Here is a 27,642-nt window from a genome sequence, read left to right as displayed (position 1 = left end):
TTTGCAACTAAAACAGAGTTTAAACATGAACTTGTATGATTGAAAGAGTTTGGAATGCGCTTAAGAATCTATGTTTATAGCATCTACAAAGCTATTTCAAGAACAACTTAGCCGAAAAAGGCTTGGATGAATGGTACAGTTTATAAGACTGTTGATTCGAATTTAATTACAAAGAATTACTAGTATTTTTATTGAACGAGCGTCAGCGAGTTCTCAGTTTTGACTTACTGAAGGTCAAAGTCGTTTTCCGCCTGTTTGTATGTTCCACAATAACTTGAGAAGAATTGATCAATCAGCTTCAAATTTTGAACACGTATTTTTCAAACCTTTTTACAGGTCAAGTTTGTTGGACAACGAAATTGACTCATTCCTTCTTCCTTTTTCAGGATATAAAAGATAGCATTGAAAATGCATAAGAATAAAATTGCTTTGATCTTCATTTAGTTAGCTGAAGAATTCATTGCATGCAATTACAACAGTTTCACCATTCATTCATTCATAACATCAGCTGAGGCTATTTCGAAGCTATCACACAGACAGACCTTCTTGCGCTGATATATGATTTTAGCTGGTCAATGTAGAACATAATAATTTACAAGTTTCATATCAACAAACTGATGCGGGTTGAGATATCAATGTGCGGTTTTCGCCATTCATTTTCTCTTAGAACTCTGTATCTAAATCACGTATTACGGCACATGACCACCTTCTCATTAAAAAATGAGTTTGAATTCATATGAGGGACAAATATGTTGAAGCGACAGAGTAAATTTTTGAAGAGTTATTTTTCATTTCAAATAGGATTCCCAATGTGACCTCCTGTCATATTTATTATACTTGTGAAATAAAGATTTTGCTGTTTTTATAATTTTCACCAACTCTGTATATTAAAAACACTTATGGAGTGAAAATGCATTTTTATTCCATCAAGTGTTTTTTAAAATTCAGGTTAAATTTTAATAGTGAAAAAGTATGGATATGCAACAGAGGAGCTCTTTATAATTAATAGCTGCGGGTTTCAAAGATTACAATACTACAGTATAAGTTTTGAGCGAGCTCTCCCACCCAGGCGGCCACTAGTATATTTAATTATTTGTAATTGAACTTTCAAGTAGTCTTATAAAAATATTCAAACGAGATGATTCGAGATTTACCAAATCTCTCTGAAGTTGACATTTTTTCATTGGGGTTTCAAGAACAATACCCACTGTTATAACAGTATTAGGAAGACTAATATAAGCGGAATAAATGCGAAGGAATTTTTTCGCTCGTTAACAGGATGCATAATCTCTTATGGGAAACACTTATGGGGAGTGGAATGAACGCTCCCCATAAGAGAATCCGCTTTTCCCATGTATTTTCTCTCAACGAGCGAAAAATTCCGTCGCGTTTATTCCGCTTGTATAGAGAACCCCTTAGTCTTCCTAATACTGTTATAACAGTCGGTATTGTTCTTGAAACCCCAATGAAGAAATGCCAACTTCAGTGAGATTTGGTAAATCTCGAATCATCTCGTTTAATATTTTGATAAGACTACTTGAAAGTTTAATTACAAATAATTAATTATATAAGCGTACTAGTAATTCTTTGTAGGTAATTAAATTCGAATCAACTTATAAACTGTACCATTCATCCAAGCCTTTTTCGGCTAAGGTGCTCTTGAAATAGCTTGGTAGATGCTATAAACATAGATTCTTATGCGCATTCCAAACTCCTTCAAGCTCATGTTTAAACTCTGTTTTAGTTGCAAAATTGTAACGTTTGAAATTAGCCATTGACTTTGACTTTTCGTGGATTTTTTTTTTAGTTGTAGACTATGGATAGACTAATAAAACTTGGAAAAAATAGAACCCATTATCAAACTTATACATTTTGGCTCATCCCCTTTGTCATCAGCTACTCAAACAATAATTTTGTGACATTTTTATTAAAATTTATAAAATATTAATTAATTATCATACTACTTGTACCTTATAGCCTTATAATTTCAAATGAATGAAATTTTCTAATCTTTATTAATTCCATATGAGCTTCTTGATTATTGTCTGATCGTGTTGAAATTGGTGGAATATCATGAGAATGTGAGTCAATACTAGACTGAAAAATTGCTCTAGCAAATTTCCCAAGTGAATTTGATCATTACGAATTGTTCTTCTAGTTGATTAGTGCAGGTAGTAATCTTTTCATCTCCTTACATGTTCATTGTATGCTCATCAAATGTCTTGCGACAGAGTTATGCATCATCATGTCAAGGTAAATCATAAATGTCAAGTACAAGAAGTTCTAGCTAAGGAGCTAATTTATTACACAAGACACAATACAGTGATTCTGTTGTTGAACAATTGAATGTCGTCACTGCAGTTCAAATACATCAACAATGAATAACAGTGTAAATAGAAAGAATACAACCGCTGTGTGGGAACTGGGAAGTGGGGTTGCTAAGAAAAGGTTTATTCAAGTCACCCAAAAGTCATTTTAAGCCGAACTCTGAAGAAAACAGCTAACTTGGAATTTATGCCATATTCCCAATGACTCTACTTCATCTATTCTTATTTTTTATGTCAATTTTCTTGCCTTCATGTTTTGGTAAGTTATTAATATTACATTATTGTTTATAGGCTATTTCTAATATAGGTATGCATGAACCATATGTAAACAAAGGATCAATAATTATTCCCATATTTCTATTGAATTTGACTCAACATTTAGTGATTATATCTTTTAAGCTAGTATAATACATGAGTGAGAATATAGAGATAATGATGGCATAAGGATATCAAGAAGAATAGAAATCAAACTTATTTATAAACAAAATTTGAACCACTTGGGAAATCGCTTGCAATGCGCGTTGTTGAGTTTTTATTCAATAAAAAAAATTTCAGCTATCGAATTTCCATAGATATCCATTGAGAATTTCCATCCGTTTGTTCTTCGGCCGTCTGAGTTGCTCAATGTGAAATTTTCAAAACCTATCTGGCTTCAATAATTTGTATTAAATTATTTATTAATTAGTGATTAGAATTTTTATCTTGACCTAATAATTTTGGGATCAATTCATTCGTAGTGCGATCTATTGTGGTGGTAAAGTTTACAAATTATATAAAACAAAATCCAGAGTCTGTCCGGAAAGTAATGTCAATGATTTTTTCGAAAGCCTTTGCAAATTCCAGAGTGCTGCGGCACTGGGAGACTGTTGGAGTTGTTTGGGGTCTTGTGAACAAATAAGCCAACTTCGCGCCAGTTGTCTCCGCCCTGTGGGAGAATTTTTACAGGCATTTCCGTTAGAGACGTTTTTGTGATGCTACAGTGTCCAAGAAGAGCCCTCCAATGTGAACAAAGTGTGGCGAGAACCCAGATGTTTTAGGAAATGTAAACAAATGAGAATAGGTCAAATTCGAACACCCAACACTCATCTTCAGTGATAACATCTTCTGAAACGTCTGGGTTCTCATCACACTGCTTTGCTCAAGGAAGCGCTGCATTTTAAACTCTGACAAATCACAAAAACGTCTCTCAAGGAAAATCCTGTAAAAACTCTAGCAGGGCGGACAAAACTGGCGCAGCACTCTGCAATGTTCAGTGGCTTTGAAAAAATCATTGTCATTGATTTCCGAGCATGCGTATTTGTTAATATCGACATAAATTCTGTCTCTCTTATAATTTTAAGAAATTGGAGTCTGCTTTGTGCCTTGGCAATGAATGATTATTGTTTCCAATTTTTTCAAAAAAATCTTCGTTATTCGATTCAATACTTATTTTTACATTATGATTCGTGGCTAAACCTCCAAACGCTCTGAAATATCATGAAAAATATCTTATTCTGGTTGTGAAGGATTTGTTGTATTACTGACAAATATTCTGGATAGTATTGTTTCTAATTGCTATCCAAAAATTATACAACTTGTATAAATTTGAATGCGACCAATATTTTTTAAGATCAAGTCAACTGAAACCGATGACTATTGAGCGCAGATATGCTATGATTGCAGGCTCGGAGCAGGGACCTGTTGCAAGGAATGCAGCCAAGTTACAGACATGCGGTCAACTCACAGACTCGGCCAATAAAGTGTCAAGAATAATTGGTGGCACTGTTGCTAATACCTTTCCCCCCTGGTATGTGGCATTGGTGAAGCCAGAAACGCGTTATGCTCCCAACTATAGTGTGGCCTGCGGCGCTGCTCTCATCACATCCAAACATGTAGTAACTGCCGGTCACTGCTACCTTTCTCCAATGTAAGCAAATGCACAATAATTCAATTTGTGAGATTTCAAAGCGCAGACAACAGTGACTGTGAAAAAAATCACACTGAAAATAGTTCTAATTGAAGTATTTAGATTCGGCTCGGCCGAGCGAGTATGAGTAATCCTATTAGAACTTATGACAATCATATTTCCACTGTAACTGTTGTGTGCGAACCCAGCCACTACCTCCGTAAACAAAGGCCGTAGTGCATTCGTGCGACGTCAGCACAGGTAGGGTTCCTACACCAATAGAAGCACTAGCTGATATAGATCAGCTGAAATCAACGAATTTTTATTGGTGTAGGAGCCCTACCTGTGCTGACGTCACTCGAATGTACTACGGCCTTTGTTTACGGAGGTAGTGACCCAGCTCAATGCGAGTATTGAAGCTCAGTGAACTCAGTCTGTAAAGTAAAATTTGGAAATTGTTCACGAGAATCTTTTGGTGAAAATAGCTTGCCCGTCGTTCAATTCAATCAATCAAATCAAATTTATTCAATTCAATACAAGCACACAAAATTCAAAATACAAAAGCAATGCAATAAAAAAAAACAGATAAAAAAGTTGTATTGAGAAGGTAGTCAATTTCCCATCAATCGATGGGTTAAGAATTATTCCTATAATGATTATTCCTATAATTGTCGTATGAGGAATAATTATAAAAACATCCAGGAACAAAAATGCCATCGATAAGACGAAATAGTTTTCTCATTATGTGATTTTTGTCTCTGCAAGAAAGTAGCACTTCTTTCAGTCTTGGAAATGTGATAGAACAGTTGTTTCACAAGTTTGTAAGTTTTTGTTTCTCATTAACTGTAGTCCAAGGATATACTCAAAGTATATAGAATATAATATCAAGATCTAAAAAAAAACATTTTTTTAAATTGATATATTCTCTGTATATAACCTGATTTTGTGACACAACATGCATTATTCTAGTTTTCAAAGATAAAAGTACGAGTGTAGACCTACTTATTATAGGTACCGTAACTAAGAAGTTACCGTATAATATATTATTCTATTTTTCAGTCCACATAAAGATGATCTCGTGGTCGTTATAAACTTGACGAATAGATGTAAAAGAGATGGAACAATTCTAGAGACAGCTGATTTGAAAATTCATGAGCATTATCATGGAATGGATTTTATACCTAAGAATGATATCGCATTGATCTATTTGAAGGAAGAAGTATCCAACATGCCTGTTTGTCTTCCTTCCAAAGGTGAGATCTATATCTTATTGGCTTAGTCTGTATTATCGCTAGGTTAGCTTACCTGGTTTATTCAAGCAATAGTTCATGTATAATATTGAACATTCAACTTAGATTTGAAGTACCTCGACTCTTTAGCCTGATTTATGCATCAGGCTTGATGGAGGCCTATATGCATTTCTCTACAATAAAGTGACTTTCTAGATTCCTTTAAAATTTTACGGGATTAATAATTATTTGAACTAGTTATACAATGAATTCTTTACTCTTATTGTGCAGTTTTGTTCATTGTTCATAGAAGAATCTAATATTTTCAAGCTTCATTTTGATAGGATATTATTACAAAAAATAGAGGATAGCGCAAAAGAAGATTTAATAAGTTAAATAATTATTATGTAATCAATTAATAGAGAACATGATGGATGAATAGTAAATAAATAAATTTTACTGTTGTAAACCAACATTGGAAATTTACAAGGTCACAGCAGTAGACAAAAAATGCACAAATGAAATATAAGAACACCAAATAATAGCCTAGGTGTTCATTCATTCAAATACTATAATAAAAAATCGTTCAAACAATAAAATGGTCTTGCAAAAAGCCAATTCAAAAGTAATTTCTTGAATTTAACAATGTTAGCACAACATTAGATCTCTGTAGACAACTTATTACAGATTCTTATGCTGTCATAAAGCTTCATGTTTGTGGAAAGACGTTGATATGATATATCAGTTTGATCTTTATACCTTATTTATCATAAGCATGAATTTTGCGTCTTGTATTCAAATTAGGTGAATTGTTTATTGTATGAAGAGTTAAGGTGTATATATATGCAAATTTATGACTGTCGATAGTTAAAGTTCCTTAAAAGAGGTCGACAGTGGCTCAGATAGTCTGCACCTGATAAAATTGTGACTGTTTCAGAACTTTAGTTTCTTTTGCAATAACAATAATTTGTTGATGTGGCTGCTGTTTCCATATATTAAAATTCCATAGGCTATTATGCTTTGAAAAAAGCAAAGTATGAGCTCCTGAGATACTGTTCTGAAACTAAGTTTTCAATTGTCTCAGTAAAAAAATAACTCTAGCTAGCCTATTAGTAATTAAATTAATGTGGGGTTCCCAGATCATCAATGCTTGCTATTTAGTTATTATATGACATAGAGGAGTGCAAGTAAACACATTCGAATGGCGTGGGTTTAAAGTTTTGTTCTTGCACAGGTCAGTCGCCATTATGCATTGGAACAGGCGCGTAGCTTGCGCTCGCCTTTGAGGCCTACTTTTGGAGTGGCTATTCAGTTGTTGCAGCACATCACGCCTTTCGGAATCGGGCTATTCAGCCCCATTGACCCGTGTTCCAGCCCGGAAATTAATTGTTTCGTGGGTCACTAAGTTTAGAAAAATTGGTAGTAACGAAGATCTAAAGTTCCACGGCCAATTAGATCACGTGAAAACATCGAGACAGTGAGAGCTTCAATTTGCGTGTTCAGCACGCAAACATGCGTTTGCCCTTGGACCTTCTGATCTTTTTGTGTGGAAGATTCTCCACGAAGACTTTACAAAATAATAATTAATTATTATTCGAATAATTTACAAAATGGCTGTTTCGAAGGAATACTGCCCAGAATGCCTTATCTCAATTAGAGGCGATTTGCAATGGCCGACTCGATCTCCTGATTTGCTCCCGTGTAATTTTCTTCTTTGTGTTTTTTGGGATTCCCTGTCTGAAAAGACCGTCCGAAGACTCACCAAGATTTAAAGAACAACATGTGGGTGGAAGTTGCCAGAATCACGCCTGCAATGCTTGAAAGGGTGATATCGAACACTAGAAATAGGTACTCTAAGTTTATCCAGAGTGGAGAACGCCACCTCCATTATACTCTTCAAAACGACATGAAAAAAATTTAAAAATTGCCACGTCTTTTTGCGAGAAGGACCAATCTTAAGGGCACTTCAGCCACCTTACACTGTTCCCCATGAGGTGGTGGACAGAGACGATAAAACCTTCACATTAAGGATTAATGGTAAAACCGCTAAGGTTTCCATTGACCGGGTGAAGCCAGTATACATCCTTCAAGGCGACTCACCTCAGCCTTCCCACCTTGTTCCAGGAGAAAAAGTGAGCTTCAAAATTTCGGATGGCCAAATCGTCTGCCCGGGGGGGGGGGGATAATGTGGCGAATCATCTGATATTTGCTACCTGGATGTTTTCAACTGGCATAGTTTGTTTATCACTTGTAACAGTTTATTTCAATATTTTTCCAGAGTTCAATTTTGTCATTCCAACATTAAAAACATATCATCATTCATCTAGTTTCATTTAATCAATTTCAACATAGAAAATGAACAAATTAAATTCCTATAGGTATTTACTTTTTCGAAATTTTAATGTGAGATAGTCAATAAAATCTTCATCTTACTAAGCTCAGGTGTATACCAGTCAACCTTACGTTTGGTTCTCTTTCTATTCTTAACTAAGGATTTATTTTCACTTCAGGTTATTTTTGAAATTGTCAGATTGAAATAATACAAAACTACATTATTTTAGAAAGGATTCGAACATAACGCTGGCATCTGGCTTATCCAAGACAGCCTTCCATTCTACCAAATTTATAGTTTGGTTAAATTGTAACATGGAATGAAAGTGGACCTGGATAAAGAGTAATATGATTCTCTAAGTTGTGTTAAGAAATTATGTGTATGCATGTAATAAGTTATTGGGTAGGTTGCTACACTTGAAAAGTCAGTTTGAGTTTTGATGGTAAATGTTATTGTTCTGCTAATAATTTGAATAACTGTTGTAGGTCGGTATGCCGGATATACAGGTCAAATCTTTGGATTCGGTTCAACCGTGGCGAGATCAATTTATCCCTGTAAAATGATGTATTCTGATGTGAATATAATACCTAAAAAAGATTGTGTTAAAGGCATGACACTGGAAATGGCACAAAAAACAATATGTGCAGGACATTTGAATGGTCGGAAAGACGCCTGCGATGTGAGTACCCACATACGTTTTTCATTTACTAGACTATGTTTTTGTCTTCATTTTAATGAAATACAAAGATTTCTTGCTAGTTTGAATCAAGTTTGGTAATTATCTCACCGTGGTCCTACTGAGTAGTTTTAACGAAGTGACAGTGGAAATTTAAACGTCTAGAATTAAGAATTTTTTAAATGCCCTCCACGATAATCAATCTTTTCTCTCATCACATCTATTAATAATCGTTTGTGATACTCTTCATTCTAGTATCACAATCTAGGATTAACAATTCAGTTCAATCAACAATTATTTTAGTATCACAGTTGAGAAAGCTTAAAATTATAAAAATCTATACAGTAACTACATGTTTATACTAGATGATAAAAAACTGACATGCGCTTTTTTTTGTCGGAAATCTTTCTAAAACTCATAGTGAGTTCATAAGTCTCATAAATTATTATTACGAGTTTAACTCTTATAGTGTTGAAAACTCAAGTTTAGCTTCTGATTCATTCAATCATGAGTTTATTAATAGGTTACCTATGTTGTACGGTATGTGGGTTACGTGTGTTAAACTGGTTGATCAACTAAAAAGCAAATCATAGTAAAACTTATCAGCCTAGAACAATTAAAATGTTATCTTCTCATCACGATTATAAAAATCATATAAATAAAATGACACTTTCCACTTGCAGGGCGATAGTGGTGGTCCTCTTATAGTCCAAAATAAAAATAATGGAGCATATGAATTGATTGGTAAGAACCTTAGAATACTCAAAGCCTAAAAATTATAGAAAAAAATTCTTATTAACCTGTGTTATTGATTTACTAGGTACCTCGTTTTTATCCTTCTTGTTTGTGTACTGTAAATTGAAGTACAGTAGAGAATCGAGCTAATCGACTCACGATTCACTGTTCCCAGCAATGAATCTTTCAACAAGTAATCAATTTTTTTGGTTTTCAGTACAGTAAACGTTTTCAACATGAATATCTGCAATACGGTACTAATGTAAAATTATATATTTTATCAACGTCAATTTATATAATACCTAACACCGTTTAACAAAGCTGAAAATAACAACAGTATTCCATCAGTTTTGCCATGAATTAAGCTACTCAGTGGTTTGGAATTGAACTGTTCATCTCTTATCATTCATCACCATGCCATGCAGTATTCAAGTGCTTATGTAGCAATCATGTCTAGAGCTTATACTGTATGTAGGCATCAATTTCAGAGAAAATAATCATGGATAGGGGTTACCTTTTTGAACTAGAATTAATCGATAAAATTATAAATGTTATCTAGTTTGATAACTATAGTAATAGAAAATAATCCGGCTACCTTTTTGAACTGGAATTTATTGAAAAAATTGAAAATTATAAATGTTATTAAGTTGTTTGATAACTGTTTTGCAGGTATCGTTTCTTACGGTGATGGCTGTGGCCGAGCGAATAACCCTGGAATCTACACCGATGTAACGAAGCGCGGATTCCTGCCATGGGTGTTGAAGCACATAGGAGATGCCAAGCCATCAGGCAGTGCTGACAACGTTGTCAGTCATCCAACCAAGCCGGAAAAGCCAACTCTCGACAATTCACCGTCTTTTGCGGGCATTGACTACAAGCCACCTCCTGAAACACGACCTACTGGGTAACTTGATAATTCAATAAATAGTTGAACCTCATATTGTCAACATTGTGAACTCCACCTAATTGAACCTGTTCACCTTGGAAGTTATAGTACTGTTCCTCGAATATTGTAACATGCATCATCCTTACATTCTACGGCACATTTCAGTCAACAGGTTTCTATCAATTATGAGCCTACAATTCTGTTAAAAGTGTCGATGTTTCAAGAATATCACCACTTGCCATCGAAGTAAGCAACTAAAGGCTCGGCTGTTCGGCTGCTTGGATTCTATTCGTCGCATGATGTATTTTGCTTTTTTCAATTGTAGGTTGGAGTATGGCATTTCTTGCTATGCTTCCACATTCATGTCACATTTTAAAAATCTTATAGTTCTACAAAAATCTGTCATTAGGGTCATTTATGGTGCTATTAGACGGGCTCATACTTTCCCTTAGTTTAAATCATTGGGGATTCTCCCTTTTAGATATATGTATGTGTTGAAAGTTCTATCCCTGTTTTATAAAATGAGTGGGGATAGATTGATGGAAAATATTGGACAAGACAGTTTGGTTACACGGCAAACTACACGAATGCTGGTGAGACTTCCCAAACCCAACTGTACCACCTTTCAAAGATGTTTCATTTTTCTGTGCCCAAAATTTCACAATATCCTTCCTGAGGAAATAAGAAAGCTGAAAATTTGCAAACAATTTATCAGTAAAACGCAGTGTTGGCTATGGCTTCATTCACATTTGAAAATTGAAAATTTATTCAGAGCTAAGTAAGAGCTGGTAAGCTAAGTAAATAAATTGTCATAAAACCTAAACATTTTTCTTCTTCTTCTCTCTTCTGCCTTAAATTTTTTTCTGCCTTAAAATACCTATTGGTCGATTTATAGGTGGTGGCTTCCTCCCTACTGTTCACATGAAGTTTATATCACTATGAGATATATGTAATGAGGGGAATGCTCTGATGTGTCAATTGTCGAATATTGATGACTGTGTGAATGCGTGTGTGTATGTGTCTTATCTTTTTCATATGTCCCATTATTCAAACTCCTATTCACGGACAAGGGCTTTGCGGAAGCTCTTTTGTGAATAGTATTTTTGTTTGCATCGGTTCTCACATAAAATGTTAAGGTTCATTTCCATCATCAGTTACTTTATTCCAAAATGTTGATATGAGTTGTGTAAGTACTTATAAGTTTTAAAGTTAATTTCTACTGTATTATTGATACATTATGATATAGTGCCAAATTAACCTTTCAACAGTGCCTAGTATCTTTAAATTGTTAGATATAGGTATCTGATGAGATGTTTTTTATTTTGTTTTATTGCTGATGTAAACAATAAACTTGAAACTTGCTCAAAAGAATGTTTAATTTTAACCGTTATTTACTGCCATGACAATTAATGCTTTCTCTGATCAGTTGTCTTGGCATTTAATCATGATTAAAATTTAAAAGGCTTTTGTGCAAGCGGATCAAAATTGGTAAATTTGCTTGGAATTTATTTTTGTTGAAAATAGCAGGACATGGAAATTCTTTACAACTGATAAATGTATTTTTCCATTTGTAAAAAAATTGTTAGATTTTTGCAAGAACGGGTCAAAGTTGAAAAATGTAAATTTCTATACGCATTTGAGTTGCAAGATATTTTTGAGAGATCAATGTAGTTTCAGTCAAGGTGATTAGATTAATTTTAATTAGAATGTATTCTAGTAATAATTGATTTAATTGCATAAAACAAATTGCACCTATGCTGTCAGATGAGTCCAAATGCTTGCATTTTGCTCATCAATATGATGTCAGATTTATTAATAAATTATTTAGTGTACTAAGAAGAAGGTTTTGAATAGTATCTTAATGTTTTTGAGGAAAAATCAATAACAGGCTGAGAATCTTGCATAAATTTGTAAATTTGGTTCACTTTAATTAACAGTATTTGCAGTAAAAAAATTGGAGAAATAGTATTTCTGAAAAACGACAGCACTAGTATAAGATTATGTCAACATAGTAGTTCCCCTATCGACAACTCTAGTCAGAAATAATTTTCTATTCCACTAGCACCAAATATACAGTAATACAAGCCAGTGACCAGGCATTTTTTTATTGCTGATGATGCCCACAAGCTGTTTGCCTATGCGTGGGTTGTGGAATGAGTGCGTGGCTGATTGATGAAACGTCCATGCCTACCGGCAGGATTCGAATCCACGTCCAGGCAGTGCCAGCAGCCTGAAGGCTCCAACTCCCCAGATCACTAGACCAATCAGGCCGGCAATTCGACCAATCGTAGCTGGCTTTCATTATTTTTCTGATTATTTCCAGTTGCAACTTTGCTCAGTGTTCGTTTTTTAGAAGATCTTTTGTGTTTCATGTTGACAATAAACTAATGTTGCAGTGTGAATGGAGGCGTGTGCCGACCTCATCGGCCCCTCCACATATTCAGCTTCCGACCTTCACTCATCAACTTGGACTTCGATGATTGGATGGACTTGCTTATATGATATGGCTCATATCTCCTTATTTGCTCATTCGACGCTGTTATGGTCTTCTTGATTGAACAAAACAGTTACTAATAAATTATTCCTTTCATGAGTACAAGATACTGTTTCTAGTACCTTGCCTTTCCAACCCTGTTGGCCTTTCTCCTACCCTGAGGTTGTTTGTTGATGTCTAATTGAAAAACAAGGCTTGTTTTGATATGCTGATCGAAAACGGAAAATGAATTGTAAACACTCAAAACCTTCTGCGGCCCTCAAAGTTGGTAATTTTCATAAGCCAAACCATAATTGTTATATGTAGGCTACTTTTCATAGAGTTAATATTCAGTTAAAGTAGGCCTACTTTTAAACATCAACCAATTCGAAAACTTGGCTGATGTGTTTATTTGGTTTTGCAGAGCAGCAATGGCTGATCAGATGACGCCTCATCCTAATATGGATGCTCAACAATCTCGTAGAGAGATGCAGGCCGCTTTTCAAGCTGCCTGTTATCGGCAAAAAGCTGCTGGAATGGATTTCCGGATGTGATGTGTTCTAGCTATGTAACTCCAATTCATAAAACACTCTAAATGTTTGGATGCTTCTTGCAATCCAGTGTAATTGAATATTTATTACTTCCATTGAATCGTGTTCAATAACCATCTCCAGAGCTTCCTTGTGATAAATTGATGTACATTACTTTACAATATAACCAATATTGACTATTAGGCTAAGTTATAACAATTGAAATAATTTTGATTCATCTCTTCCTATATATGGTGTTCCTTATCCCTTATAGCTTATCTATCTCGCCCAAATTAAATAATAAATGTTCAAAATCAGCTTATCAACATTGTTAAAAATCACTCGCTCAATATAATAAAATAGCGTAACAAATAATGTTATGAACTCTTTTCTTATTATGTAGTTCCTAAATTATGTGATATTTGATGAGCTCAAGGCTGCCCAATTACATCTTTCAACAACTTTGAAGTACGTTATGCACACAAGAGGTCTATGCAAATCATGCAAACCAACACAGGTATTATAAAACAATGCAGTATAAAATGCTTATTCTAATTTAGAATGCTATGAAATAGTTATTTGTGCAACTAGTGCGCAAAGTGACAGTTTGCTGCACCGAAAGAAACGTTTACTGGAATGGTTTGTTAAGTGCAGCAGAGGAACTTTGCGCACGTATTTCACATTAAGTTTTTCCTACAGTTACCATTGAATATGAGAAGTGGTTGATGATGGGTAAAATGATGGCTGAAATCCATCAAATGTTAGTCTGTATAAATTAATAACAACTTTAATTCATTTTAAACTTGATAATCCAATTGAAAATTAATAATCGATAATTCATTCAAATTAAAAATTAAATTAATCCAATTAATTTGAAAATTTGAATAAATCTTAATTTCTAAAAATGTAACCGGCTGCTGTGTAACCGGGCCTTAGTATTAAGAGTAGGCAAAGTAATACGCATGCGCACTAGAGCGGAAAAGTGATTCTTTGCGTTCTGTCATCAGTGCAGCAATGGCGGCCACTTTTCACTTAACTGTAGGAAAAGTATATTGTTTGATTTGAAAGGTTTGAAAGTTGAAGTTAACTACAGAGGCTAGAAATGAGGATCAGTAAACATGCATTATCCATATCGACTACTAAATTGGATAGTATCAAATAGATTTATCCACTCATTATATGATTGAAAATGTATAAAAATGTATTATGAAACAATGCAGTATCAGAATGCACATTTTAATTTATAACATTATTTTGCTATTAATTAAATATAGCATTAATATCGGGGCATCGAGCTTCGCTCGTTATTTTTATCCTATTATATTAAGCGAGCAATTTCTGTATATATCTGGTTATTTATGCTTTACGGATCTCGAGAACGGCTCTAACGATTTTCACGAAATTTGGAACATAGTAGATTTATGATATTAAGATTCGATTGCACTAGGTCAGATTATTTGGAAAACTCGCTGAACGACATTAAAAGGATAATTCATCCTTGGAAAACAGATGATAATTTCGTAGTCTCTCGATAACAGAAGATGCGTGTGCCTGTGTGGGAGAGAGACAGAAATCAATCATCGAAAAATGTTATCTTGCTATCCTGTTAGAAATCTTACTTAGTTCTAAGGATGCAATTATTTGACAAATCACCTATCAAGTGGGAGTATTCCCAATATTATGATGTAATGTGATGAAATAATAAATAAATAAATTCAATCGATTTGATCAACATAATCTGATTTGTTGACATGACATGATAATCCTCCTAAACTAGGGTACATTATATATCATAATTTTCAAAGTTGATCATTATTTGACAATTTCAAGTGATCAGTGAGTGTTATTACGTGCTTTACCGTACGTGTCCACGTACTTTATCGTATTTTGTTAATTAATTTGGTTTGTATTTATAATCTAAATTATATATTTTTTTGTTTTCAAATGTTTGAACAGAAAATTGAACCTGAATTCAAGTGTATGGAACATAACCTACTTTCTGGACTATTTATAGTGTATAAATCAAAATTCGGGAAAGAAACAGTTTTGGGCTGTGCTGTACTTCCCCAACCATTTTAAAGAATTTTGTTTGGTTTATCAAAAGTCAATAAATAAATAACGAGCGAAGCTCGGTGCCCCGATATTTTATTGATAAACAGAACACAATTCTCTAAAATGATCGTGTTTATATTTTAGAGCTGGCTATACGTCAGCTTATGAATTTCGGGGATGAAATATTTGATTTTCCACAGAATCACTCGCTCACTTTTTACTATCCACAGACAACGAAAGTCTCAGCTGTTTCAGCCAAGGATGAATTATCCCTTTAATGTCGTTCAGCGAGTTTTCCCAAGGATGACACCTAGTGCAATCGAATTTTTATATCATAAACCTGGCCTACTATGTTCCAAATTTCGTGAAAATCGTTAAAGCCGTTTTGGAGATCCGTTGAACATAAATAACCAGATATAAAAATTACCAGATATAAATATACAGATATTGCTTGCTTAATATAATAGGATAATGTTATAGATATTCAGCACTCAATCATACTTTGAATCAGATTGATCATGGGAAACAACTAGATGATGAGTGAGGATTTCGAATTTCCTCCAACTACGTATTTATAACATAATGTTATAGATATTCAGCACTCAGTCGAACTTTCAATCAGATTGATCTTGGGAAATAACTGGATGATGAGTGAGGATTTCGAATTTCCTCCAACCCCTACCACCATTTCAAAAAATATGAGATATCACCAGCCGCAGCTTCTATTAGAAAACTAGAAGTTAACACGTGCTTCGCGCTGGGATGAATTTGGTGTTGTAAAATAATGCGATCTCCTTATGTTCAGGAAACATAAAATAATAGAATAATTATTCATTATTTTCTTCAAAATTACGTGGATAAAATTCATGTGTTGAAAATTTCCAGCGAAAAAAAGTTTGAAAAGTCTGGAACCCGCAACCTTTGATTCATGAATTTGAATGAAATGCTGAATGGAATGAAATGTTTGATCCTGAATTCAACCAGATAACTGTCAAAACAATCTATATAGCATATAATCATAAATTTGTGAAATTTAAAATAACTCCAATTGTGGATTCTCTACATCAAGTTGCTGTGCCACGACAGTATCATTTTTCGCTATCAGAGTATTGAAGAAAACATTTTTTTTTGGGTCTTCAATCACAATACTGTCAGGCTGGCCATATTTGAAAAATCAATTTCCAAAATAGTATTGATTATAGGTTCCTAGAAGTATTCATTCAAGCCATATGTCTAGCTACGCTACACATTTGGTGTGTGATGGTCAATTATAGATTGTTACGATCTTAACGGATGATGATGAGACAATTCTTATGTCCTCTCTAGGAAGAAGTCGTTTTTTGTACAGTCTCAAATGTTAAAAATAAACATTTTGCGTTACTTTTAAATATTTTTAATTGCATTTTTTTCAAAATGTGCATATTCACATTTTACAATTAAAAAATCTATAACTTGAAAAGAAATAATAGAGAATTGATCTGTGTAACGGTACTAGAATAATCTGTAATTAATCATTGGATCATGATATTCAAAAATATCCAATTAGAAAACTAATTGCCGTCATGTGGTTTCTTATTATTGCTTTTTGCTACACATAATATTAATTTATTGTGCTGCATTGATTTATTCATAATTTTATTGATTTTTCTTATGGAATTTCTTGTTTTATACAGAAAAAAATTATTTGTAACTGCGCGCAGCTATTATTTTTAAATGCTTATACTATAGCACGAAAGAACTGTATAGGTAGTTTTAGATTTATTCTCTTCTATTTTTTATAGTTTATTTGTTTCCCAATACTGTAATAGATGTTTTTCAAGTACCTATCACAAAAGATTTGTTACTGGACCTAAGCAGCATTTATTCTCCTTGTCAAGCATGAGACTCAATATAATCTGTAAAAGTGATTCATTATTTTCAATAAATAGTTGAAAATAAAATGAAAAATATTTAAAATTATCAAATTAATAATGAAAATTATTTCTTTCGCAAAGGTTACAGATTTTCATTCGCAATTAGATTGCAAATATAGATGTCTCTGACAAAAATATCGTTGTCCGAGATTTGTATTACTGAATATTGCTCGCTTTGCATGTAATTAACATGACAATCGACATCTGTAAGAAGGCTCACCACTGATTTCACTCGATAGAAAGGATTTCATAAATTCTGAATATTAATTTGTGGAGCAGTGTGGATTGAGACATGGCGAAATCCGATTGTTGTGCGTGTATTTAAAAGGTGTGATCAGCAACACCCAATCAGTGTCTCCTGAACAGTCGTCAGTTACAGTAGTGATAGTGCTAAGTCGAGTGACAGCTGCATTTCAATCCTGATCTCCAATATTTGGATAACAATTACTAAGGTACGAGTCAATAGAATAATTTGAAGCTTTGTTCACATCCTGCAACACAATTTTAGGGTAATAATAATTTGAAATAATGGAATATCTCATCTATTTTCATAATCTGTAGGTGTTGAAAAATAATTTTTGAATATTGGGGTTGAAAATCTACATTTTTGAATCGTTGAATTTTAATTATTATAGATGCTATTTGTAAACTATAAACGTCTTTGTATTATAGTGAAGTAGTAAAACTGTTTTTTTTTCTTTTAAATAGGTACTAATAATGGATTGTATATATCAATGAGATATATCCCGCTTAATTATTAATATTTGATAATTTGGATCCCTATTACTATTATCTGGATACCTGAAAACTATTTCCATGAAATTCCTACAATATGCCTACTGTTTCCTCAACTCAATAACATATCCTAGTTGTTGGATTTCTCTATAATTGGACACTAGTATGTGTACCCGTGCTTCGCATCAGAAAATTCGAATCCAACTTTGATTGTTCGAAATAATTACAGTTTTCTTGGAATTAGAGGCACAAATCTTGAGTACTACATATAGTAATGTAACAAACGGATAATCTTACAGTCACATCGTCTCTTATTATACAAAATAATAGAAATACCAGTTTTTATAACTCAAATATGTGTAACACTAGGTCGCCTCCATGGTGCACATCGGGTAACGCTAAATGAACTAGCAAATGATAGCGGTCAGACAAACTTAATATTATCATAGAGAAACAATAGCATAAGTAGATATCCCATGGTATAGGGTGTTTATGTCGTAACTTTTTCTGTTATCTCAAGCCGTTAGTCCACGTAGTTCTTTCCCATAAAGCTATGTGACGCTGGCAGTCTCTCATATTGTGCCATTCATACAATCTCACCCGGCCAAAACAGTAAAAATCTAAAATAATCGACAGTAATCGGCTTGAGATAACAGTAAAAGTTGCGACATAAACGCTCTATACCATGGGATATCTATACTTACGCTATGGTTTCTCTATGATATTATGTTCTACTGACTGAAAACTACACAACATCTCAAAATGGAAATATACAGTGTATATGTGGGCATTTGAGACTCATAAGCTTTGTTGTGTATCAGCCATACGCTATAAATAATTAATAAATAGAAATACCATAATTGAATATTTCATGAAATATAATTTGAATAGAATTTTTAATTTTACTTTTCAATATAGGCTGGAGTATTAAAATATAGATTATACTTTTTAGAATATAATAATTTATACTTGCAACTTATTTTTTCACAGAATATTTTTGAAATTCATTTTTCTAGAATGGCTGCCAAAGAATTGAATGATATGGATGTATGTGAGAAAATTGCTTTCAAGCCTGAGACAGAGAAACCATTTAAAGCGAGAATAGTTTGGTTCAATGCTATAGGCTTTCTCATCCTCCACCTAGCTGCATTGTATGGTGTTTTCCTCGGTTTCACTGCTATCACATGGAAGACATTTATTTGGGGTAAGTATTCACATTAATTAATTCTATAATCATTGTGCAAAAAAATGTTGGAAATAATATTGTAAAAGCTATAATTGAATAGGTTTAAGCTACTTTCTCTATAATTTTTTAATACAAAAAAAATAATTTGAAATTATTTCAATTGATGAAATAAGTTCATTAATTTGTTATCATGGAAGTGTATTTTTGCTGTATCTGAAAAGTAATTTTACATGATCTCTTTTCCCTTACCTAGAACTCAAACTTTTTCTCGACTTGTCTTTGGATTTACTGTAATCAATATTCATATGCATTGTCTGTGCGTTTTCATTTACTTACTGATTGGCGAATAATTTTTTTAATTATGTACATTGATTAGTTTAAAAAGTAGGTTTAGAGGAAAAGTAATTGAGTAAAATTGTGTTTCCTGAAACATCTATTTTTGCTTTTCAATATTAAACAGTCATTCAACCTTGGGAACCATTCCTATTTCTCATATACATATTAGGCTTTTGAGCCAGTAGTAGGCTAATGAAGTGAAGTCTGAACAGGAGGTTCAATGAATATTAACGTGTAACAGTCAACTCCGAATTGAATCAGTACGGTACGGTACTCGATTTTGCAAATTAAGAAACTGAATCAAACTGAATCAAATTAAGAGTGAACACCGTACTGAATGCTTTCTTAATGGATAATATTCTTAATGAATTCTCATTTATTGTAACAATATTATTTGAGTTTTAAAATTTATTTTTTCACCTATTTTTTTAGTCGGGGTGCATCTTAGAAACTAGCACATTTTACAATACGGTGTAATTCATAATAAAAATAATATACTGTTCAATCTATATAATATGTTCATCAAACAAAGACTCTAAAATTAATAGCTTTCATTATTATTTACTATAATTAAATTTTGTACATGGCCGTATTCTATCAAGTATGAATTGATAGAATTTATGTGGAATAACCTGTAAAAATATCTTATTGATAGCAATGAATAACTGCAATTATTGTGAGTTTGATATTGAATAAGAATACAGAGCTTGAATTATACATGTAGAAATCAAATAGCCTAATTCATGAACTGCCAAGAGCTTCAAACCTTTTGGAACTTCAATTTCTTAAATAACCTGTTGATTCACTATCATAAAATAACTGATCGACTTGATAGGCTAGTACAACCATAAACATATTGAAAAATAACTTGAATTTCTATAAAAACGATAAATTAGTTGTATTTCTCTATGGTAAAGCTCAAAGAACCTAAGCTCATATTTCCAAAACCAGCAGACGACGGGAAACCTGTTCTGACAAAGTGCTGTAATCTGTAATATAGAATGTATAGGCCAATATTAATGAATTGAAATGTGATAAGAATGAATCACAGGGTCAGTTTTATTCCCTCAACTCTCACAAACTGACATAAAGTAATAAAATATATTAATACTGTAGTAGCTAATACATTTTCAATGTGAATAAAATATTCAAAGTCTATTCAAGTACTTTATAATATTAAGGTTCATAATGTTAGAAACTTTGGTTTTCCGTTTTCCAGGATTTTTTGTTGGATATTTATCGACAGAGAGTGTAACAATCGGAGCCCATCGAATGTATACACACAAAGCATTCAAGGCAACTTTTGCGACTAGACTTGTTATCAATTTCCTGTTCACTCTAGCTGGCCAGGTAATGTGAATTTGATTTTTGCATGTGATCTAATTTATTGTTATATCAATATTAATGTTATATAATATTGATTATTAGTATGCTATTTTGTAAAAATGCTGTGTATTATAAACTTTTCATCTCATTTTGTTTAATATTTCATTAATTAATTTCATCACCGCAAGATTTTCGAGATTATTTATAGAAAGAGAAATTTCAATAAAAAGAAAATTGAGATTCTTCCTGTAACAAACATTATTTTTATGGGCTACGTTTAACGACTGAACTACTATGAATAGGATCTGAAAATACAGTAATCTTCATACTAACTTGATTTCACTTAATTGTACTTCTGTCCTAGAACTGAATATTTCAAAGACTCTAGATTTTCCGTCATAAAATGGTATTCGCATAGCCGGATTAAAATGAATATTTATTTAAAAGCAAAATGGCACTGATTCATTCACTCACTCACTCATATTCATAATAAACAGAACTAGAAATCTACTTGACCAAATACGTTCAAATTTGGCAAGTATGATATTTGACCTTCTAGAGGTGTACTAAGATTTGAAAAAAATGTCCAGAGATAAGCACAAAATCTGCGTGTTTCTGAGTTTTCTCAGTTTTTTTTAAGAACTAATCCACAAAAAATGCTCAAATTTGGTACACAGGCTCAGCTGAGGTCTAAAAGTGTTGTATTGGAGGAGTTTTGGAAGAACGCCAAAGATTCGTTCAAAATCGGTGCGTTTCAGCGTTTTCTAAGCTTTTTCAAGAACTAATTGACAGAAAATGTTCAAATTTGCTTAGGTTTAGCTTAGGTGTTGTTGTTGTCAGAAAGTCTGTAGGCTATTTAACGCAAGCTCAAACACAGGCGAGCAAATAAGCGAGTTTGCTGTTCTGAATCCTGGATGATACGGGACCCCCTGGGGGCGAAGCCGGCTAGTTGTTAATATAATAGTTTTTTCTTTATCCGGCGCTAAAGCCCTAGGTGAGCTCTGGCCTCCTTCACAACACGCCTCCATTCTTCCCTGTTCATGGCTCTTTCCTTCCATCCACTCACCCCCATCTTTCTCAGGTCATCCATCACTTGGTCCACCCACCTGTTCCTTGGCCTACCTTTCTCTCGTCTGCTGTGCAACTTGCTATTAAAAACTATTTTCGGCATTCTAGCCTCACTCACCCTCATCACATGCCCCAACCACCTTATTCTTTGGGCCTTAATGAAGCGTACTATATTTTCTCCTTTTATTAATGCTTCTATTTCTTCATTTTTTCTTATTCCAATATAATCATAGACTAATTTAAACATATAAGGTTATATCTGTGATATAGTTCTAGTGGCCTAAAGTAGAATCCGAGTTGTGTCTGCATAAATAGAGCACTTTTTTGTGAATTTGCAGAACTGCATGTGGGTGTGGGTGCGAGACCACAGACAACACCACAGGTACAGCGACACAGTGGCCGACCCCCACGATGCGTCGCAGGGCTTCTTCTTCAGTCACATTGGATGGCTCATGTACAAAAAACACCCCGAAGTCCTCGCCAAGGGAAAACATATCGACATGTCTGATATTGAGAAAGATGAGATAGTTATGTTCCAGAAAAAGTAAGTCGACCTGTATAGATTTTCTACCATTTACTCTATAGCTGTCAACACTTTTTTTAATAATAATCATTATTACTTCATCTATTCATTATTACTTATTCATTTATCATCATCATTATTTAAAAAAAACTCCACTTGATGTTTGGGAAGTCATTGTGCACTTTAATAATGGACACTTTAATAATATTATGGACATGAAATAAACTACACTAAAATGTTAAACTTGTCTTTTTTCTTTAGGGCTACTTTTGAAAGTAAATGAAAATACCGTATATATCTGAGTACCATTTTTAAAATTATTTATGTTTCAGCTATATAATGTCATTATCAAGTCACTTGATAATGATATTGACATATCATATATATTTATATTGATAAATGTGATACTCAGATTTATATTCTTATAAAATGTTCAAATATCTTAATTTCAATATGTTTATCTACTTATTGAATCGGTATGATTATATGAGTTATAAAATATAGAATGTTTATATTAAAATTTAATTGCCTATCAAACACATTGTTTGGAATGGAAACATAGTATTTGGAAAGAAAAGGACAGGCGCTAGCCCAAAAACTCCTCTTCCTAAAATTGTCCGAAGTAGGGATATGTTCATCACATAAGTTGATAAGTTGCAAATGGCCTCCGTTCACATCAATACAGCACTACACTTGTTTTTTTTGCTTTAAAAAACCTTACGCAACTCAATGACAGTGATTCCCGAATGTATGCAGTTATCGCGGCTTCAATCTCGTATCAATCGTTTGTGCGCTACAGATTGCTCTGTTGCATCTGGAGGCGTCAGATCACTACCTCCGTAAACAAAGCCATAGTGCATTCTTGTGACGTCAGCACAGGTAGGGCTCCTACAACAATAAAAATTAGTTGATTTCAGCTGATCTATATCAGCTAGAGCTTTTATTGGTGTATGAGCCACACCTGTGCTGACGTCACACGCTCATGGCTTTGTTTTCGGAGGTAGTGGTCAGATCCGGATATCTCATAGGCCACCAATTCTTGGAAATGATTCGTTCACCAAAAGTATTGCGTTGGAAATTAATTGACATGTTAGATGTATGTGCTGTTTATATAACCCACATAGTCATATAATCATAACAATGTAGCAAAACATATTAAATTAAATGTGTATTACAACTCATAGTAAATTGTTTCATCACCATAATTAAAGTGCACAGTGACTTTCCAAACACTCTAAACAAAACTGTATAAGGAAATAAACCAATTTAGTTGGATTGGTTTTATCATTTTTTAGATTGGATACCACCAATAACATGGTAATTATATAATATTTTGATAAACTGTTGATCAACAGCTTACAATTTGCTCAAACTTTGTCAAAGTGTCTCATAATTGTCCAGAATCTATTATTGATCAACTAGAGGAAGGTAACTGAGATATGTCTTCAGATGGAATTTAATAATGTCGATGTTCCTAAATTCAACAAGACCTTGGGTTAGCCTACTAAGGGTGAAGCTACAGGTGATTCCTCTTGGAAATAAAAATCAATTTAGTGAACTCAAATGACATAGCTAGCAACTTAACACTTTGTAATATAATTACAAATACTATGAACTGTAGAGATAGATGCCTCCATAGAAACTTATTTTTTTTTAAAAATATGTCTCAATAATCATGCATTATTTTGATTTCACAGGTATTACAAGACATTGTACGTTTTGATCTCGATTGCACTTCCAACAGTGATTCCGTACTTGTGCTGGGGTGAGGACCTGTTCAACTCATTCATGTGGTCGTATCTAGCACGAACAATAGTCACTTTGAATGGAACGTGGTGTGTCAACAGTTGGGCCCATTTATATGGAGTAAAACCCTACAACACGTGAGTTATTTGATTTTAGATAAACTCTTCTTTCTTTTCTGGCTTCAATTCAAACTCTCTACGTAATGCTTCAATTAAAATTATCTTCGTGATGCAGGAATGATTCTACACTGATTCCTCTTTTTTTATTTTGATGAGAATAAAACTAGATCGCAAGAATGCATCTTCAGTCTGATCACGCTCCACTCAAACGAACATGCGCTTTAGCCTTACTATAGTGAGGCTCACGTTATAATAGCAGTAATTTATTTGAATATAACATTGCTGTGTTGCTATCCCTTGTCTATCATTCGACAAAGCAGATAGCGCTCAGCTTCTCCAGCTGTGCAACGTTGACAGTTCGTTTTTTAACAATGTAAAAATATAATTAATAGATTAACAGAATATTTTATCTCAATAATAAAAATAGTTGAAAATGATATTTTATTAACGAATGAAATATAATTTATTATTATTTAAAACAAGAATGAACAATTGGTATACATCACATATACCGGTATCAGTTATACTCTATAGAAGGCAGTGGCAAGGCAGAGAATCGGCAACACTGTTCTCCTATATTTTTCCACTGACATTATAACGTGGACCTTACTATACGAACATCAGAAGGCCCACTGGCACATGATATGTGTTGGACTAGATTGCAGAATTGAAACACTCCCAGAATTGTGAGTTTCCTTATGAGCTCAAAATTAAAGATGAAGTATAAGTACCGGGCAATCAAAAAGTCTCTCCGCAGTACCTGCGTTCTGTTTTAGCTGAAGATTGTGTTCTGTTTAGAAACCCGTTACCCCACTACCCCCCCCCCTCTACAGCAATGATTGAGCGATTGAGAGTTTTTTTTAGTTTATAGTTCACTGCGGAGGAGCTTCTTGATCACTCTGTACCATATCCAGGTTGACTAGACTTTTCTGTGTAGGCTGTGCTGCCGGCTTTGACCTATCTGTGATCAGTGATGAATTATGTGGTGTATCGTTGGTAATTGATAGAAAGAGAGTGATGCATTGACAACTTGTTATTTCATTTACAGTGATATCTACCCGATGGAATCAGAGTTTGTTGCGTTCATTTCAAGCGGCGAAGGTTGGCACAACTTCCATCACACTTTCCCCTGGGACTTCAGGGCGGCCGAATTCGGAAAGCACTACAACTTCTCAGCCACCGTGATCACTCAACTGGCCAAGTGGGGCTTTGTCTACGACCTCAAAGAAGCCAAGCCTGAAATGATCAAGAGTCGAATTCTGAAAAATGGTGATGGAACGCATCCGAAGCATACACAATTGCAGAAAGGTGCAGAATGGGCGCCGTGGGGATCGAAGGACGCACCTACGTCTGAGCATGCGTCGTCTCGACGTAACATTGTGTCTCACGGTTGAATTCTCTCTTTGTCATCACTTGCAACATTCATGTCTAAGCAACAATGCAACAATCACATAAGAAATAGTGAGCTACCACATCGAGTTACTCGCCATGATCATTTCATTGCTCAAAAGTCAAAACACTGACTTAATAATGAGACTGTCGATAGAATTCGAGTTATTGAAAAATTGGATTATTTAGTATTGATCCTACAAATCTCCAATTTTGAGAATACATTGTTGTTAACTTAATTGTTGAAGTATTCTGATTTGGAAATAAAAGCTGAAGTTGAAAAACTGAATATTATATTTCCTTGAATGTCTCCTGTATTTCACTTTGTCAACACTTTTGAAATATGCAATTCATTTGGTAGTGAACAACTTTTCGTTTGTGAGAACTCTCAAGTCCAGCATATTTGCAAAGTTCATAATAGTCGTTTAAATTATAACAATAGCCTAAAGCAGCTGGACTGATGACAATATTTTTTGAAACTCATACGAAATATTAATCAAATAATCCAAGACTAATCATCATGCTAAACTATTCCGTTGATGCATACAGCTTACAAATGGCCTCAGACAACTGAAATTATGATTAGCTGTTTGGCATTCCCCCTGTCTCATGGGCCTATTAAAACATATATTTTTACTCATGAATTACATTGAGCTGTAGGAGAGGACACACCTCAACAAATAAGAAATTGATGGGTACTTGAATATGAAATTTGCAGTCGTTTGTTGCCTTGAAAAATGATTTCGACTTTTGAATAGTAGTACTGTTTGAAGGGAGTAGGTAATAATGTACATAATATTTTGATGAGAATACACATTGATAGAAATATACAATATTCAATAACAACCACCTGAATTATTTAATTCGATTCTTCTCAGAAAGTATTCTCCACTTATCCAGTTTTTATAGGACCGCACAGCAGAAACATATTTGGATAAATATCATGAAACTAAATTTTGTGGTTAACCTTTTTTACTTTTACAATACCCTAGTGCCTCCAAATAATTTATAATCTACTACTCGAAATTACTTTTAATTCGTTAAAAGTACCGTAGGTATTGTAGGAGTAAAAAACGTTAACCACAAAGTTTAGTTATTTATCAAATAGGCTAGTAGGTACAAGCATAGAGAAACAATAGCATAAGTAGATATCCCTTGGTATAGGGAGTTTATGTCGTAACTTTTACTGTCATCTCAAGCCGATTACTGTCGATTATTGTCGATTTTTACTGTTTTGTTGGGGTAAGAGTGTATGAACGGCACAATATGTGAGACTACCAGTGTCACACAGCTTCACGGGAAATAATTATGTGGACTATCGGCTTGAGATAACAGTAAAAGTTACGACATAAACTCCCTATACCATGGGATATCTACTTACGCTATTGTTTCTCTATGGTACAAGAGGGATGACATTAGAAGAAACTTCTCTTCAGTAATCAGTATTGATTAGAATTTTGGATAATTTTCTCATGTGTTTGTTCACCTTTCATTTCCTCACATTCACATTCTACTGGATTATGTCGGGAGAATGAAGCAAATTGATAGAAAATGAGATTTTCTTGAATCTTGAATCCCGTTTTGTGGAATATTCTGAATATTAGGCTTGATGAACGTTGCTACTAATATAAATAATATATAAATCATAGTCTTCAGCATAAACTTAGTTCAGATTACAGTAACTATATAACTATAGTTATATATTTACTGTACCGTAGTTCAGATGAGCGGTTTAGAATAACTAAAGCAAATCCATCAAGACAGTTCAAAACAGACAGTCTCTTATAGTTGAATCAGACGAATTTGATTGCAGCAACAATTTTACCACAAATGGATTATGATAGATGCATAGATCTACCGGAATAATTCAGTGAGCTGGAATGGGCTTACAATACGGCTGACTGCTTCATTTACTAGAACGTTTTGAGTTCACCTGACCATTCATGCCCTGTTTAACAGATTATTAACACGACAGTGGAATATATCACCGCTGGTATAGTATCACTAATCATTATGCTCATCTATATAGACATTAAAATGTTATTCAATTATTATTCTCTAATTTAGGATATAATGGTCGATAGCCAATTCCTGATAATGGAATACTTTGTAGCTATAATATAAGACTGACAAATGTGGATTAATCCTTGAAGGGAAATTATGTACTGTAACTGAT

The 27,642-nt window shown here is 33.7% G+C and overlaps 2 protein-coding genes across 3 annotated transcripts; both read left to right on the top strand.

Moving 5' to 3' along the window:
- Positions 1-2,319: 2,319 nt before the first annotated feature.
- LOC111043587 (transmembrane protease serine 9-like) lies at positions 2,320-13,448 on the top strand. 2 transcript variants are annotated; one of them, XM_022328574.2, is made up of 7 exons: positions 2,320-2,586; positions 3,990-4,233; positions 5,272-5,465; positions 8,259-8,452; positions 9,133-9,193; positions 9,854-10,088; positions 12,968-13,448. In XM_022328574.2, exons 1-7 carry the CDS (start codon positions 2,529-2,531, stop codon positions 13,095-13,097), a joined length of 1,116 nt encoding a protein of 371 aa, XP_022184266.2. In that variant the 5' UTR covers positions 2,320-2,528; the 3' UTR covers positions 13,098-13,448. The 2 variants fall into 2 exon arrangements, with proteins under 2 accessions (XP_022184266.2, XP_022184267.2); XM_022328575.2 differs by lacking the exon at positions 12,968-13,448 and adding an exon at positions 12,467-12,669.
- A 3,781-nt stretch (positions 13,449-17,229) lies between these two features.
- Positions 17,230-25,755, top strand: LOC111043589 (acyl-CoA Delta(11) desaturase). Its single transcript, XM_022328576.2, has 6 exons — positions 17,230-17,490; positions 18,790-18,977; positions 20,515-20,645; positions 22,028-22,233; positions 23,910-24,095; positions 25,126-25,755. The coding sequence occupies exons 2-6, from the start codon at positions 18,791-18,793 to the stop codon at positions 25,469-25,471; spliced, it is 1,056 nt and encodes a 351-aa protein (XP_022184268.2). The 5' UTR covers positions 17,230-17,490; position 18,790; the 3' UTR covers positions 25,472-25,755.
- Positions 25,756-27,642: the final 1,887 nt, after the last annotated feature.

Source organism: Nilaparvata lugens, chromosome 1, assembly GCF_014356525.2.
Source record: "Nilaparvata lugens isolate BPH chromosome 1, ASM1435652v1, whole genome shotgun sequence".
Taxonomy (NCBI): Eukaryota; Metazoa; Arthropoda; class Insecta; order Hemiptera; family Delphacidae; genus Nilaparvata; species Nilaparvata lugens.
Note: the sequence above shows the minus strand (reverse complement) of the source record. Positions and strands in the feature narration are given on the sequence as shown.